Genomic DNA, 17,583 nt, shown 5'->3' with positions numbered 1-17,583 from the left:
CATCCTGTCTGCTACATGAGGGACTTTTGTCTCATGTGGAGTGCACAGAGGTTTTCTAAAACACTCTGCAAACAAACCACAAGTACATTTCTGTCCACATACATGCAGCAAGTGAAAAAACAAAGTGTGGATGCCTCTCAAATTAAATCAGTCTCTGTTTCGTGGACTGTGGGTGTTACCATGTGAATTCAAAATTGACAGGAACATTTTAGGGCTCACAATTACCACAGATGACATACTTTTCTACTACTCTAATCACTTTTTAGTACAACACAGATTCACATTTAGTTGTTCAAAATACTCAAAGTCTCACATTTTGCCTAAACTGTACAGATGAAGAACAGAAACTGCATTTATGCATTTGCACCATTTAATTGGTCGTACATACAAAAAATAAAAATACATCGACATGAAATAAGTCAGCCTTGGTAGTATGGGTGTTCTTTTTCAGTCACATAATAAACATATTCAAACAGGCTTTCACAGGGACCAGAGAAAATTCTACTGACCGCAGACAGTCTCTGCCGTTTGTTAATAGCAGCACCTTTGACATTTAAAGTTGACCTCAGGCACAGTTCTTTCTGTACAACTTCTAAAATGTCCAAAAGTCAACCACATCTGTACCAGCCTTTGCTGGTTTGTGACTTTCGTTGCTTCCAGTGGGAAATCCTGAGCAAAACAGGAAGCTGAGCCATGCAGTGGTGATCATCTGATTAACCAGGTCCCATCTGGTCAGAAAATGAGCTTCTTCTTCGTTACAGCTGAAAGCAATACAAAGAGTGTTGTTACAAAGATTATAAAAAAGCACTTAGAAAGACTGCATTCAATTTAGACTCGAGTCAATGTTCTGAGGCCTGCGTTCATTTTATATGTACAAAACGAGCCTATAATGAGGAATCTGCTCAGCACCAGACACTGACCAAGTTTCCATCTACTGTAAGTATTTCGGAGTTCCCTCTGTAATATAGTGCATTACAGAGCACAGCATATAGTCAAACCTAGATATTTTCCAAACCACAGGAGGAGCTGGAAAAGCTTTGAACCTCCCAGTAACACTGAACCTCTCCTTCAATAAAACATACCCTCCCGCAACCCAGCAAAACTGTGGGTACGTGTTCTACTTCCCCGTATTCAAAATTTCTAACTGCAGCCTAATGTGCAGTCAACACCCACTGAATTGCTAGTTTCAATCAAGCGGTGTACAAGATTTATAACGCTGGCGTGCTTGAGAACACATGAACAGTTTACGAGAAAAAAATTCACAACATGCCATGTGAAACTTGGGCCTGAGCAACATGTTCTAAAATTTCCAGCTCCTCTGAGAATCCGCCTCAAACACCTCCCGTTTCTTCTGCTCAGACCGCAGTATAAACAGTTTAACCAAGATTATATTATTGAACAGCTTTATTTGACTAAGGGGAAATCTGCAAATCAGAGTCAGGGCGGCCTTTTACAGATTAAAGATACACTCAGGGGATTATGGGTATCCTGTGCAATGCAAATATGAGCTACTGTGTGTTCATTACTTGTTTCCGGGCCTTCGATTTTTCTCTTGAGTCCAACTGTTTCCTTTTCCCTCAAAGCCTCGGCTGAACAGTTTGGTCGGGGGAGTTGGGGGCCAGGAGTGGGACCGGGTCGATTACTGAAGTACCTCATCTTTAAAGCCTGAAGAACAAAAGGACAGCACAATAAACTCAGCACCTGATGATAGACGTTAATGCTCGTGTCCAGAGTTTCCGTTTGTTTTCAATTTATGTACCATTTTTTAACAAAGCTTAAATGTGTTAGTCTAGTTCGATACTATAATATAAAGTTAGTATAACGCGATATGAAAATTTATTCCTGAGCTCCGCCTTCCTCTCATAGACCCCCATGTTATTCCAAAAAGCGCCGGTCGCTGCCGACCAATCAAGTTCGAGCTTCCGCTTTGCCATGCTGTCAATCAACGGTTACGCGCACAGCAAGCAAGCCCATGCAGAGGTGGGCGAGCTACGCACTACGCAACCGCGCGCACATTTGTTTTGCTTGTGGAGGAGAGAGCATCAGGGATCAGCAACTTCCAGAAAAGTTACCAATCCCACGGCTTGTCAGGCCAAGAGACTGCAGGACGTTTTTTGGCTCGGGGTGCTCGCCTCGCTCCCCGACCACGGCCTCCATAGCCCGCCTGACGGCTTCGTTTAGATGCCCGACCTCTGGAGGAAGATGTTGGGGCGTCTGGGACATACTCTTCGTCAGAGGAGTCATGCAATTCTGAACTCTAGATAGAAATAAATAAACAATGTAACACATATACACGCGTAAATGCACTAAGTTTGATAAACAACGTCATCGAGAGGGATACACGAGTGTAATCACATATTGAAACTTTACTCGTTCGTCCTAGCAGATTCATGTTATTTTGGTATTAGGACAAGTTAGACTCAATACAGCATTCTAACGTAATTCCTTTATTATTTACTAAATGTACTAAATGTAGAAGAGTGGAAAACAGCAAAACAGGCAAGATGCTGCAGCACTCCGGGTACTTCTCTAAGGTACTGCGCACGTGCACAAATGAAGGGGCGAAATCAGAGGGTGGGTGGCTGGGACCAACAGTGTTTTGGGAGACGCTGCGATTCAAACTCCGGACACGAGCTTTAATGCCAGGCTGCTAATGAGCTGCTCACACTTCTTGTAGACACCGATTAAGGCTTCAATGTCAAATCTTACAAGTGCAGGTTTGCATAGAGTATTATCTTGTATATTTCTATGTCACCTTAGGCGGTGGAACAAGTCTGACGTTTTCAACAATACAATTTATAAAACATAGAGGCTGCATTGCGTCTTTTTTTTTTTACTTCCTGTTGCTTGTCTTTAAAATTAGCTTTCTGTGAAACTGCACATATGCTGAAATGTCATCTAAAGATGCTTGGAACTGTATGAAATGTCATGATGATAAGATTTATTACACACCTTTTTTTTGTTTTTTTCTAGAACTTGAAGATATATTTTATATATTTGATATTTTCACTGACAACCTCAAAAATATGACAAAAATCTAACTGCATCCCTGCAAATACATGTAAAACATAAACATAACTTAATCAAAAATGACAAAATATCCTACATTCAGACATACTTTTAATAAAATAAAATGCTATTCAAATGTGTCAATCAAATGAAAGCAGGAAATTGTCTAAAGATATTTCATTTGTGGTCTTCAAGTTTAAAACAATATTTTATTTGGCAGTGTGTTTGTTACCTGTGTAGCTGTCAACCTTGTTGATGGATTAAAGGTAAAGAAGCCCTGAAGCAGCTCAAGTAAATCGTCTCCAGCTGCACTAAATATAAGCTCCAGAGGTGTGCCTGGTAATGTTTTGAAGACCACATAGTCTGGTAGACTAGTCATTCCCTGCAGAGACATTTGACAAAAAAACGTATGTAAGGATCTTCACATCTCACCCAAAGCAAGGTAAACATCATCATAACTGGTAAAAACAGATACTGACAGGCCACGTCTCTTCCGTGGGTGTCCCAAGAGCCTCAAAGATCTTAGTCAGCTGGTCGAGATCTGACTCTCCACCAAGGAATGGTATCTAAAGCAAAGGAGACCACAGAGACATTAGCATGGATATGAAAATAACAGGGTCTTCTGTTGCTGTGTGAATATGTCTTTGCAGTGAGATTTATGCACCCGAAGGAGTAACTCTGCCAAGATGCATCCCACTGCCCACATGTCAACACCCACACCGTACATCCTGGCACCAAACAGGAGCTCAGGGGAGCGGTACCATCTAGGAAAGACATCAAGGAACAGCGAGAAGGGAGTTACATTTTGAAACCCACAAATGGTCCATTTAGGTGTTGTAAACTCACAAAATACAACCTCTTTTCTATTAAGAAAAGTAATTCTGTCGAATTGGACTGTAACTGCAAATGTTTCTCTCTGAATTTCTGCTCACCAACTGTTTACTTAACATTTATATAAAGTGCATGTTTGCCCAGTACCAATTCATCTCCTCACAAGATAAGTTTAATTTACGAAAATGACTCAATGGATATAGATTAGATGCAGTAAGCGACTACAAACAAGAGAAGGAGAATGCACAAATAAGTCAAAGTTCTGTATTATTAATACAGTAAAACAGCCATGACACATACCTGGTAACAACTTGATGCGTGTAAACTCTATTAGGGCTTCCAAAAGACTTGGCTAAACCAAAATCAGCCAACTTTAACACTCCATTGCCATCTAACAACAGATTATTGGGCTTCAGATCCTGGACAGAGAAAAGAAGCAAAACATGAATTATGAACTATGTGTGCATTTATGTATGTATGTATGAATGTAAGTGTGTGTGTCAGTCTCAGTGCTGTTACCCTGTGTAGGACCCAGTGTTGGTGCATATACTCTAATCCCTGTAGAGTCATGAGGATGTAGGCTTTGATGTTGGCTGGAGTCAGGACTAAGCTAGTGTCTTTGATGATCACCTTAAAAAAAGCAAAACACAGACTTTAAGTCTTACGTAAACCTGGACATCTGATTATGTTTTTACATAACAGTAGGTCACACACTAATAACAAAATCACATTTACTGTATCTGAGGAGATAAAAGCTTTGAAAACAACTGGGACACACAGTAATTCTGCGAAAAGGTGGAAAAAGCTGGATCCAAGACCGAGCAGTTCAGATTCAACCTCTCACCCAGTTCTGAAAGCGCTGCTTACAGTATCCTGCTATGTAATGCTACGAGGCAATAAAAGCATCCAACATCTGTAGCTCATAATCTCATACAACTAAATCTAAGCATGGGGCCTAAAAATAGGCTTTCAGCGCTGGTAATAGGAGCTTCATATTTCCCTCATGTCTGTGCGGTGTGTCTGCTGCCTCTGAGGCGCTAATGGCAGCAATTCATTGTTAGGGCCAAGGGCTGAGTGGTATTGATTTTTTTTAAAGTGTGCTTATCTTTGCATCATTCTAGTGTCTGGGGCATTAGTGGTGGGCGCCCATCTGGAGCCTTGTGTGCTAAAACACCCAGAGAAGAAGGGGAGGGTAAAAATATGTGGAAAAAATGAAAGGCTTAATGACCTTGTAGGTCAGGCGAGAGTACTCAGACTGCTTTCTTTGTCATGCCGTTCGTGCTTTCTGTGCTACTCTGTAATTCATCTGACCTTACACCTCGCAGACAGTTTTTCATCTTTTGCTCAAGATTTGGCCTCCTCTAACATTAACAGTATTGGAAACTGAACATGGCAGCAAGAAAGAAAGAAAAATCCCAGTTGGAACACACAGACCTACAGTACATTTGGTAGAAACAACTCCAACGCTAAAATGAAACTTAGAAATGCTTCCTCTCTGATCACCAGTGAGAGGGAAGGTGGTAGAAGGGGGAACTTTCCATCTGGTGGCCCACTAATGAAATGCAACATAAAGAACATTCACAGTGCCTTTAACTACCACACATAACATGAATCTTCATACAGGAACAGCAATATGATCAGCTTTTAATCTAGATTTAAGGCTGCAGTTTACAGTACTGTCATAAAGCATTATATTGCAAGATGTTGCCAAAAATTCATTTTTTATTATCTATAATTTGGATTTTTTTTTAGTGAAAAGGACTATTAATATTTTTGTATGTTCATAAATATTATTTACATTTAAGAGAAATAACGAATAAAGTGTCGAGCTTATAAAAACGCATAATGCAATGAAATGGAAAACAAAAATCCACACCTAAATCAGAGCTTTTCTGGCACCACAAAAACAAATCAAATACAATTTTAAAGGCTACATTCTAATGTATGGGTGGTTTGTGTTATTATGCACAAAGCTAAAGTGAGTTTGAGTTTTGCTTTTCCTCTAAGAATGAGATAAGTCTCACCTCCAGGTCTGTTTCCATGAAATCAAACACCAGGCTGATATTAGATTTATGTCCGAAGGCATCCAGAAGCTGCAACACACAACAGAATGCTCACAAACTAGAAAGCTATTTCTTATCAACCTATAAGTAAAACATATTCTGACAGAGTGAACGTTTGAGTACCCCAATGATGTTAGGATGTTGCAGCTCCTGCAGTAGTTTGATCTCTCGAAGAGCAGTCCGATTTATACCTAAGTTTAAGACACTGTTGTTAAAATCCTGTTTTAAAAAATTAAATGTCTGGTAACAGGCAGGCAACACTTACCATCTTTAGCTTCAGTTCTGTGCCCAACCTTAATCTGTCAGAAATAAGAAGACACAAGTTAAGCATCAACAAAACACTTAAATATGAGCAAATTCCTAAATTACTCAAACTGCTTTTACCTTTTTAATAGCAACGATGGTGTCAGTCACTTTATCCCTGGCTTTGTACACTGTGGCAAACTGGAGAGAAAAAACTCAGATCAATAATTACAAACACACAGAGCCCTTCATCTGTGCTGCTGTGAGCAGAGCTGCATGTAAGGCTTTGTTGACATTAGCAACCAGCTAACGCTTGTTAGCTTTTCTATCGTGCTTTCCACAAAACTAAACTAAACAGACAAAAGACGAAAGTAGACAGAATTGAAGACATAAATAAATGAAACACTTCTCTGCCTACCTGACCCTCTCCGAGGAAGTCCAGTTTCTCGTATCGCTTGGCTCTGGTTTTCACATCTACCGCCATGATAGCAGCTAACTGTCACTTCACCGACAGACTCTTCCTGCTTTGTTAAAGGTCCGTTAATTGTACTTCCGGGTTAAAGGAGGATTTAAATTGACCAACAGCGACACCTACCGATGAAATGTGTCCAACACGGAGAACAGCGAACCAAAAGCCACACTGAAGCAGTTTGACTCAAACAAACAATATAATAGGACTTACTTTACGTTATTCTTTTGTTTTGTGCCATTTTTTTCATTTTATGTTTTTGTTGAAGTGTTTGTTTATCTGTCATAAAGGAGTTTATTAACACCAGCAATAATGATGATGATACTATTATTACTATTACTATTACTATTACTATTACTATTACTATTACTATTACTATTACTATGACTATGACTATTACTACTACTACTACTAATAATAATAATAATAATAATAATAATAATAATAAGGATGTTCTGTAAAAATATGATAATATAAAAAACAATATTTGTTTATTATAGCCTTAATAATTTTGTTACCACAATAAAGTGCTTTATGAAAATTAAACAAGTACTTTTTTCCCCAAAAACATATAAATTAAATGGGCCACCAAAAAAAGAAAAATTAATAAAAGGTTTGTTCAAGTTAGAAATGCAAGTTCCTCTCCTGCCCTAAATAGTATGAGTTAACTGAACTTGGGTTGTGCAATCATTTGAGTTTTGGGATATATTAGCTGAGTTTACTCAACAAGTTCAGTTAGCTTTGCACATTTTATTAAATCAACTGTGTAGTCTCTTAGCCAATCATTAGCCAGGTTTACTTTCATTTTGCATTTCCTCAATTTAAAGAAGCACTTCTTTATTTGATATGAAGAACTAGCAGTTGCAAGTGTCAAAAGTATTTTAGGCATAAGACAACATATGAAGCTGCTTCTCATTTTAAAATAAATTTACGGGAAAAGGGACTGAAATAAACATTACCTTCCACTTGGTTTGCACTGTTTCACTAGTATGTCAAGAAACAAATAGGATTCAACATGTGTGTGTTTAAAAATTCACATACAATCCATGATGAAAAGTCTGCTACCATTTTGCTTTTTCTATCAGCTAAGTATTGTTTATAAATTCTAAATTTATCTGAAAATGAGCAATATGTACAAAACTCTCAAATGTCTGTATTTAACTAAGTTAACAAGTAAGACAAGTTAATTCTACTAAAATCCTGTTTAATGTTTTGAAGCAATTTTAGCTAATAATACCAAGTTAATCAGGACAAAAAACAAGACATGACAATGACGAATAATAAAATTATTAATAACGATAAATAAAAGTAAACAAATCTGACTTCAAATTTTTTCTCTCTGCCTTAGCTCACATTTCACAGTTATGATGCAATATGCCGTTCTACTATGTTTTTCACAGTTTGGCTTTTTCCTTTATTTTTTCTCTTACCAGTTAGCAGTTTGACATTGGTCTCCCGGGAGTCTCTTCTGTCAGTTAGGAAGGTTTTGTGATCCATGCACCACTGAACACATCTCTACATCCCATCTCCATACCCAGTAAGATACCCTCACATCCCACAGGATTAGGCATGGCTCTTTTCGTTTGACCCTCCTTGTCTCCTGCCTCACACGCCCACATACACACCCATCCACACACACACGCACACATGCACACACACACACACTCGCCACTGACTTTCATTTTCATGTTAAGTTTGACAAGAGGAGTGTGAAGGATCAGCAGGCCTAATACACCCCTCATTCTCCCCTCAGATGTATGCACATTCACAGTCTGACAGCTCACAGATGTGACTGACAGGACCGTATGTGCCCATGCAACCATGCAGAGGAGAGGAGAGGAGAGGAGAGAAGAAGAGAGAAGAGAGGAGATGGAGAGTCTATCGAGCAGCACTCCAGTGTTTACTGGCATCATATCATCAACCTTTAGGGACATACAGTCGCTGCTTTAATGTAGAACATTACTGTCCAGTGGCGGACATAACTCAGACCCACTTACATCACTCGCTCTAAAACAAATGTGACATATTGATGTCCTCTTCCTAATTCTGATATGATTTGAGGGCATTCTTCGCTCGTTCCCCTCAGTCTCTCTGGCGAGTCCGCAGATGAGGAGAGGCTTAAGTGATTCTGGTGGCGTTTATACAGTTTGTCACAGTAAATCTCATAACACCATGGGTACCATTATGCACAATAACTCACTCTAGTTGTATGTCACGTTAGCAGATGGTGATGCTGTTGAGCTGGTGTGTGTGTGTGTGTGTGTATGTGTGTGTGTACACCTCTGTTTGACGGGCAGGAGGAGAGTGAAACCGCAAAGCTGTTTATCAAACTCATAGGAAGTGGGTGTTGTTGAGCGAGGACGTGCCGCACCACCACATCCTGCTGCTGGGAGGCAGCTTCAGATGGGACAGTGTTCACACAATGTACAGTAAACAACAAATGCAGGCCAGGTGTCTCTGTTGTGTGTGCGTGCATATGTGTGGTATGTGCCCGCTGTATTCGTCCGCAGAGACACTGTAGACTGATTGTTAAGCTATGATAGTATGGTGTCGAGTTTCTAAAAGGGGGTACGAGGGTGTTTTTTCAAAAAAATTCCTCTGCAATCTCCCTGCATAACACACATCTGTTACACACACTCACAAATGGCAGTCAGATTTGTCTTAAGCCACCGCCACCCACCAACCATGCATGTCACTTCACAATGCAGAATACAAGCTCTGAAAACCTGATGAACGTGTGAAATCTTAAGTGGAAAGGCAATTTCTCAGAGAAAAACACCACATTCAAAGTTCAAATATGCCTAGAGCACGTCTCAGATTGATTGTACTCGCTCTATTAGGCCAGTGCACTGGAAACATAACATTTAAAAGGAACTTGGACAAATTCAGAGAATGTGTAAGCAATGAATGATTCAGCGCTATCACAGTCAGCGCTGTATCACACACCTGCTGTATGTTTTTGTCTTCATTTTACTCACAGAGTCTCGGGGGAAGTGGCAGCGTTCTGTCATCTAGGGAGTTTTCCTCTTTGTTTCTGTTTCTGACTCTTTTACACAGGCCCACACACACACACACACACACACACACACACACACACACACACACACACACACACACACACACACACACATATATACATATGCACACACACACAAAAATGCAGCTGTATCTGACCACATGCACAGTTATAACACAACAGGATGTTGTAGGGTGGATGTTTGAGGTGTGAAGGTTCACACAAGCCGCGACAAACAATATCTGTTTCTGAGAACTAATTATTTATCATTCATGCGTCTTAATAGATGTTCTTAATCTGCGGTTTTCTGCCACCTACTTCCTTATTACGGCACAAAAGCCAAGATTTTAACCTGAAATTTACTGCAAGGCATCCGCAACCACACACAGTCCACAGCATGATTCACTTTGTCCATTTCATTCTGCGCAGATGTATTTAGTGACAAGACAATAAGAAGGCAAGAGGACAAACAGAAGGACAATCATTATCTTTCCTTGCTGCCGTGTGTTTACAACCAACGCAGAGATTCGTCAAATTGGTGCTGTCAGTCCTGGGTTGCATTGTTAGATGCCAGAACTGTCAGTCTGAATAAATATTAGGACAGAATTTCTTTTTTTTCCCCATCCACCACTGTTTTCCTCCAGCATCTAAAGCATCAGCATACAACAGGACTGGTGGAGGACTTTAAGATGAGCCCACTTGATAGCTCAGCTCATACAGAGCCAACATTATGATAATGTCCTTATAAGTAGCAGGGGGATGGGCGCAGTGTCATCTCTTCACATAGACAGAGCCAGCAGGGAGTCCACAGTCAACTGCATTTAGGGCGTCTTTGTTGTTGTCTTAGCTCCCATCTGCGTTGTTGTTTTGTTCCGGTCCGCATCTCCTCTCAGACATCATTATCGCTCTCATTAGAAGTATCTCTATCTCAGTCCCAAATGGAGAACAAAGTCTTGCAATTTCTCTTTCTCTCTCTTTGTTTGTGTGTGTGTGTGTCTGGCATTGTATATCTAAGTTTGGCAGCATGTGCAAACTACATGTGGCCACTCGAGTCTCTCAGACAGGCTGTACACTGTGTGCTCTGCTTTAATGAATTCCTGCCTATATATAGCCTACATATTCTATTGTTTGTCTTGGGTCTTTTATAGGCTTATTAAACTTATAGTCTACAGCTAGGGGAAAGCAAAAGCACTTAAAGATTACAAATGGAGGATATGTGAAAAGCACCCCAGGACTGATCCAAAACTTTGATGCCAAGAGTGCATTGAATTTGTCCTATGCAACTGAAAATGTTTGAGCCAGTTCTGTTTGTAAGGTAAATGAAGGAGAAGAAAAGGCCATTCTGATGTGTCTGTGCGTATCAGGAGCAGGAGATGGCCCCATTGGTATGTTATCCAAGAAATCATTTACTTCATTAACCCAGCTAGATCACCGAGGCCTCAGTAATCAACCTTGTCACACGTTCCATTAACTTCTCATTCTATCAGCATGGCCCTCGCACCTATTAACACACACACATGGTATGTACACAGATGCACTTTGGTTATGCACATTTCTGTCTGCAAACAGATGAGTGCAACCACAGTTGTGTTTCCCCACACGTATTTACCGTCTTGTAGACCTCTTCTCCTGCACGTGCACGCATACACTCCCCGTCTCTTGGCTAACCCCATTACCTCTGTCAGTCCCAGGGGTCTCTCAGCTCTGATGAACCCTCTGCTGCCCTGTGCGATTAGTGGACTCCCTGAGAAAAGCCCTTCATTGATTGAACGTGAGTCTCTCCTGCGCACAATGTCAGCTCAAGGTTAGCACGTCGACTCTCTTTCCCCTCAGCACAGTCAAGTGCTGTAGCTTTGTTATGAATATCAGCAAGTTATTATTTCATCTCTGCTGACGCCGCTGCTTATATTATTCATAAAGATGGCAAACCAATTATTGACATTCACCTTCAGAGTCTTCTTTGCTTCCCCTCTCAATCTTTCTCTCCAGTGGCCCAACTTTAAACATTTGCCAAAGCATTTATTAATTGTTAACTCATTCTCTCTCTTTTTTTTTACGCCTCTCGTTATTCACTTCTTCATCTCAATCTTTCAGTCTCCTCTCCGCTCACTGATCAGACCACAGAGGAACTGTTGATACATAAAAGGTTTTGCATTTGGCAAAGTGATTTGAATGTTTGAAATCACTTTCATGCATGGCACACCAGGCACAGGGAAGCATTTACTTTGCATCCCACTTGAGGGAATGAAGATCTTACCCCTCAAAAAGGCAGAAAGAGAGAGAGAGAGAGAGAGAGAGAGAGAGATGAAGGAGTGGGGGCAGCTCTCAGTCTGTAATAGGCAGCTACAGAAATGACTGGATCGGTAAGACAGACTGATCTTTTTATGCTGAAGTTGATGAACATGAATGATGCACCAGATTTCCTGTAGCGGTGAATAGAGATGAAAGGATTATCCAGATATTTAGATCATTCAGGCAGGAACGTTGCCCTGCACTGCTGTCTCTTTCCTCCCCATCATAATTCAATATTTACAGTTTAAGCTGGAAAACTGCTCCCTCTTGGCCGCCTGTATCTGGTATCCATGGCAACAGATTTGAGAACAGAGTGCCGTCTTTATGTGTCCGTGTGTGTGTGTGTGTGTGTGTGTGTGTGTGTGAGTGAGTGAGTGTGTGCGAGCGTCTGAGTGTAATGTTTACTGATACACTGCAATTGATTGGTTGTTGGGGAGCAGCTGTTGACCCCTCACTCTCAGGGGTCTCTTTGTGTTCTTGCACACATCCCAAATCAATAGACACACGTGAATGTGAACACACACACGCACACGGGCAATTTTTTGCTATTTTTAACTTATTTTAGAGTCAAATTCTCTTTCACCTCCCCAAATCCACAAACTGACCCGCAAAATTAACCCAAATTCAAATATGGCCTCAACTTGTGCCCGCACACCTGAGTCTAATTTTAATGGGCGCAGCATAACTCCAAATCCATTTTTAACTCCAGCTCTGAAATAAGCCAGGAGTGTGTGCCAGTATTAATGTTGTCATTGTGAAGTTTTTTTTTTTGACTTGCTATCATTGTCAAAGCATTCAGTTCTCATAAAAATAGAAGTAAAGTGCACACAAATACACACACATGCAGGAATACAATACTGGCCCCATGCCCATGAACGGAAAAATGAGCAAACGGGCAAAAATGAGTTGCTGTGGCATTGTTATGAAAACACTCCCAATGAAATGGAGACTCTACACACTTAGAATCACATGCACACACACAAACACACACACACACACACACACACACACACACACACACACACACACACACACACACACACACATAGCACGTTTGTGAATCTAGTCAATGTGCCACAGCAGGGGAAGTGCAAGGCAACAGCATCCAGACGGCTGATAGCATTGCAGATTTTTAACTACTAGTTTGAAACTGTGCTGAGTGTTTACATGCTATTGAGCACACAATCAGCACCCTGGCTAATGAAATATCTCCCAGTGGGTGCTCTACACATGCTCACACACACATGCACACACACACACACACACACACACACACACACACACACACACACACACACACACACACACACACACACACACACACACACACACACACACACACACATATGCACACACACACACATACACGCGGGCGTGTGCCAGGGATGAGTAACAGCCAGTAACTGTGGGGCACCAAGAGAGAAAGGTCATCTGGCATCATTTGCATTGCTTGTTAATGTTAAAGAATGTTTTCCATACAAGGAAGGTCAAGTTTTGCATGGAGGCACGAATATAAACATAACCTGTGACAAAGATTCATTAATGGAACAACTGTGCTGCGCCTGTTCATGCTCGGTTGATGTGGGTTTTCCATCCTGCTGTAATTTGACATATTAAGGGGACAGCACCAGCGCACAACACACACACCCACACACACACACACAAACACACGCACTCGAATCTGCTTTTATTCATCCACTTAGTCCCACTCTCACATCCACTTTGTCTTGCTCTGAAGAAAATGTTTCGGTTAAGTGTGATGTGGCAACTTTTTTCTCACTGAACACATACGTCATATTGGAATAAATTATGCTGTGCTGGCATTACACTGTCACATAACATCACAGCCAGTCATGCCAGTAGTAGTGGTTGATGTGCAAAAACCATTTCCTATTAAGACAAAGGTGATAAACTATATTTATAGGTTCACCCACGGTTTGTTGCTAAAAGGTCAGATGTTCCATGCGAAAGCACCTCCACAAATACGCATTAGAGTAACATCTGATAAGCTTTACGTATTTAGTTATGACTTTATAGAGGAATGTAATAGGTGTTTGCTGTAAATGAGCATATTTTTCCTAAACTCTAAATTCCATTATCTTTGATTTACTTTTTAAAATCTGAATTCTGAGTTTACGTTGTGATTATTTCTATTCTATTTTATGCGATTTGTAATATGAATGCTTTTTTTTTAAGCTGTCTTAGTCCAGTTGTGTGCTCTTATGTTTTGTAAACCTTGATAATTCTCTTTATATGAATGCATGTTTAATTTATTATGATTCTGTTGCATATTTTGGGGGGAAAATGTAATTTCATGTTCTGTGTTTGCTAAGATCTTTCCTCTAACAGAATTGTTTAATTTGAAGATAAGAGACTCATCTTGACTTATTCTGGTAGATGTTCAAATGGATTCTGGTACTTTCTGATACTGGACTATTTATCTGGCCATAGTGGCTCAGTCAGAGATTGACCAAAACCAGGCTGACCGAGGAAATTTATTTAAGCTCAACAACTGCTGTCTGTTCTCTGAAGGAATCTGACATGACATTTTCTTTATTTCATGTCAAAGTCAAAACCTGACCTATTTAAAACCACCCGTTACCCAGTTGTGTATTTATGTCAGAATAATTATTTCACACTCTGTTCTATGTGCAGGCATGCATCTGAACCTGTTGAGAGAAAGGGGGGGAAAAGTGCAAAAACACCTCTCCTCTCCTTGCAGCGGTGACTCAGTCAAAAACAACAAGCCTGTGCTTTTTGCCAGATGTTGCTTTCCCTATTTGCATGATATTAAAACAACACCGTGCATGTATGAGCAGTCCCACAGGAGAGAAGCTCTGGGAATTAAAGAGGAGGAGGGAGTTGTTGTTTTTTGGTTTTTTTTTGTTTTTTTTTTTTGGGGGGGGGGGGGGGGGGGGAGAGAGAAGGAGCAGCGCTGCGCTCGTTTGCTGCCAGGGGGAGGCGATGTCGCTCCTCCTCTCTCCTGCTCGGCTGCGCTCCGCTCGGCCAGAGCCTTCAGTCTGCTGGGTGAGATCATTACCAGACACCAAGCTCCGGGACCTGACATTCACCGATCGGAAAAGCAGAGAGAGAGAGAGGCACACAGAGAGAGAGAGAGAGCTAAAGCAGAGGGAAGAAAAAACCCAGATCCAGTGCAACCAGCGACGACAACAGCGAACCTGAAGCAGCGCCTCACATGCTCCGGACTGACGGCTGAAAGCGCGCGTCTTGTGGCTGAAATTTTCGCCGCCTCCCCACCTCCAGCTTGGATTTGGGCTTGTAGTCGGATGCGGGCTTGTTTTGACTGCAGTAATAGTCCTACTCCCCCTCCTCCTTCTCCTCCTCCTCCTCCTCCTCCCCCTCTCCTCCTCCCCTACCAGCCGAGTAGCGGATTTGCGAGGGATCTCAGCGCCGCGCAGCTCCCCGAGTGACCAACGATCCCGCAAAAAAAAAAAAGAAAAGAACCGGAGACGCACCGCTCTGCACCGCCGCGGCTTCTAACCACGACACCAGTCAACCCGCCCCGGAGCCTCTCCAGTCAAAAAGAAAACAAAAAAAAGAAGAAGATCTGGCGAGGAATTGGACGCAAGCGCCAAGTTTCCGATTTGGATTTTTTTCTTCCTTTTTTGCTTTCCTCCCCCCCGTGCGGCTACCTTGATTCTGTCATCAGATCGGCTGCAAATCCTATTTTCTCCTCTTTTTTTCTCCCCCCTCTCTCTCTCTTTCCAAAGCACCGCTGACGCCATTTTCCTCGGGGTTTTCTGTCAAAAAATATCTATATACATATATTCCGGCACCGTTTGACAGCTCCACAGGAGGCTGTCATCCCATCCGTCGCTTGCGTAAAATGTGTCCAAATGGATTGTAAATGATCTTGATAAAATATTTACGCGTTCGAGCCGAGTGTGTGACAACATTAGACATGGGTAAGTAGCCCCGCTTGACTGGCCACATTCCACACCTGAATACACCTCTGCTGTAAATGTTTGCATGTCTGTGTTAATGTTACAAACCTGCCCTTTTTGTGTTCATGTCTGTGCGCTGTTTCCACCTTGTGTGCTTGTTCTCGATTGGTGATCTGTTGATTTGAAAGTGTGTGAAATTGCTCGTAGTCACATGCCAGCAAAAAAAAAAAAAAAAAAATCGACCAAAAACACACATGCACGCACGCACATAGCTACTCCACGCAGCACTACGCGCGCAATCACGCACACACGGCACCCCAAACAACACTGTGCCACTCAGCCTCCGTCCATTACTATTGTGCAGAGCCTTTGTAATTAGGAGGCTTTAAGATAAAACAACTAATTAGGCCAATGGGGTGAAGTGTCCACTACACTGATCAAGGAGCAGCTCAAGCCACTGGTGTTCACACTCTGAGTTCACATGTTGTTCTGCTCGGACGGACCGCCTGCATCTCCACTGACATTGATAGTCCATGACATAGCATCAGAGCCTGTGACATGCAGCCGCCAGATGGTCCTCGCTCTTTCAGTCTGTCATGAGTTGTGTCACATGTAGCTGTATTTTTTTTTTTAAAAACAAAAAACATGTTGTCAGTTCAGTGGGTTTCCTGCTTGTTCTTGTTCTGGTGGAGGCAAATGTCACATGTGCATGATGCCATGTCAAAGCAGTCTGCTTGGAGTGTCTCCTCCAAGCCTTGCCTCGGTTTATTTATCTGCAAACCTCAACATCAGTACAAACGTGCTTGGTTTGATGAAAGCCAGTGCTGTTCCACTCTGGTTATCAGTAGCTGATCAGTTTCACGTGGGTGCCAGGAACAGCATGCCTTGCTTTGGCTGTGTGGAGGAAGGTGAGAGCTGAAAGTCAGTGGTTGTGTGCTGTCAGAAGTGCCAGTAAGCATCATGTATGATCAGAGCACCGGAAGATAAAGAGATGAGTCCAGAAGAGTCAGGTAAAGTGTGGACGCGTGGTCAGGTCTCTTGGATGTATGGGAATGAAGTTATGGAAATGGAAAAGGGGTAGGAAGAGCAAGGATATGAGAAGAGGGGCAACTGTAAGAGAAGTGCGTGACTAGGTGTAGAGAAATGAGGTTGAGGGATGGATAATAGAGGTGATTCGGACTCAGATGGAACCATCGATCTTGTCTTGTTAACAGTTTCAACTCCCCCCCGAAGCTGGCAGCATTTTTTTTTGTGGCGTAAAAGTACCAAGCGGAGCTATTATACTCCCTGTTGGGTAACGAGATGCCCATGCCACCTTTAAATTAAAGCATGAGAAATCGATTAGGTGTATCCCCTTCTGGGCTGGATACCTCGGGTCGAAATAGGATCACAGAGAACGGAGGGGGGAGGAGGGAATGTGAATGGGATCCAAGGACAAATCTAACTGTTGGCAGGCTCTCTTAACAGAATATCAGCACTGGAGCACCTTTTGGCAGAGCACACAGAAAGAGGGAAGGAGGGAGGGGAGGGCTGGGAGGTGGAGGGTAAAGGAAAGAGGTAGCACAGAGAAGAGGGGAGAGAACAGAGGTTGGGGGGGAGAGTGAGGTGAGGGGAAGGAGGAAGACAGTTGGGGAGTAGGGGAGGTGTTTTTGCTGACAGCCATTTTGTGGCTTCTGCTGCAGTTAAAATGGTTTAACATTCATCTGCTTCTGCGGGGTAGTTAGGTGAGGATGGTTTTAGCGCTACCTGGCATAT

At 42.0% G+C, this 17,583-nt stretch overlaps 2 protein-coding genes across 2 annotated transcripts in view; one reads left to right on the top strand and one right to left on the bottom strand.

Annotated features, from left to right (window-relative positions):
* Positions 1-348: 348 nt before the first annotated feature.
* On the bottom strand, positions 349-6,705 carry cdk7 (cyclin-dependent kinase 7). The gene is made up of 12 exons (XM_022218320.2): positions 6,565-6,705; positions 6,288-6,347; positions 6,169-6,202; positions 6,027-6,094; positions 5,865-5,933; positions 4,360-4,470; positions 4,141-4,259; positions 3,674-3,773; positions 3,489-3,575; positions 3,242-3,391; positions 1,527-1,665; positions 349-761 (listed from the first exon to the last, which is right to left on the bottom strand). Exons 1-12 carry the CDS (start codon positions 6,628-6,630, stop codon positions 733-735), a joined length of 1,032 nt encoding a protein of 343 aa, XP_022074012.1. The 5' UTR covers positions 6,631-6,705; the 3' UTR covers positions 349-732.
* Positions 6,706-14,891: 8,186 nt separating this feature from the next.
* setbp1 (SET binding protein 1) overlaps positions 14,892-17,583 on the top strand; it is a 34,667-nt gene continuing 31,975 nt past the window's right edge. Inside the window, exon 1 of the mRNA XM_022218319.2 lies at positions 14,892-15,849. The gene's annotated coding sequence lies outside the window, so the exon portion shown is untranslated. The remainder of the gene's footprint in view (positions 15,850-17,583) is intronic.

The sequence above is a fragment of the Acanthochromis polyacanthus genome, chromosome 7 (genome assembly GCF_021347895.1).
Source record: "Acanthochromis polyacanthus isolate Apoly-LR-REF ecotype Palm Island chromosome 7, KAUST_Apoly_ChrSc, whole genome shotgun sequence".
Lineage (NCBI taxonomy): Eukaryota > Metazoa > Chordata > Actinopteri > Pomacentridae > Acanthochromis > Acanthochromis polyacanthus.
This window is presented reverse-complemented; position numbering and strand designations above follow the sequence as displayed.

Excerpts from the sequence above, each read along its gene's own strand:
- cdk7 (XM_022218320.2), bottom strand. The coding sequence starts at position 6,630 with ATGGCGGTAGATGTGAAAACCAGAGCCAAGCGATACGAGAAACTGGAC. Across the intron at positions 6,095-6,168 it reads CAGAACTGAAGCTAAAGATG|GTATAAATCGGACTGCTCTT; the intron begins GTAAGTGTTGCC and ends TCTTAAACTTAG. Across the intron at positions 3,392-3,488 it reads CCACGGAAGAGACGTGGCCT|GGAATGACTAGTCTACCAGA; the intron begins GTCAGTATCTGT and ends ATGTCTCTGCAG.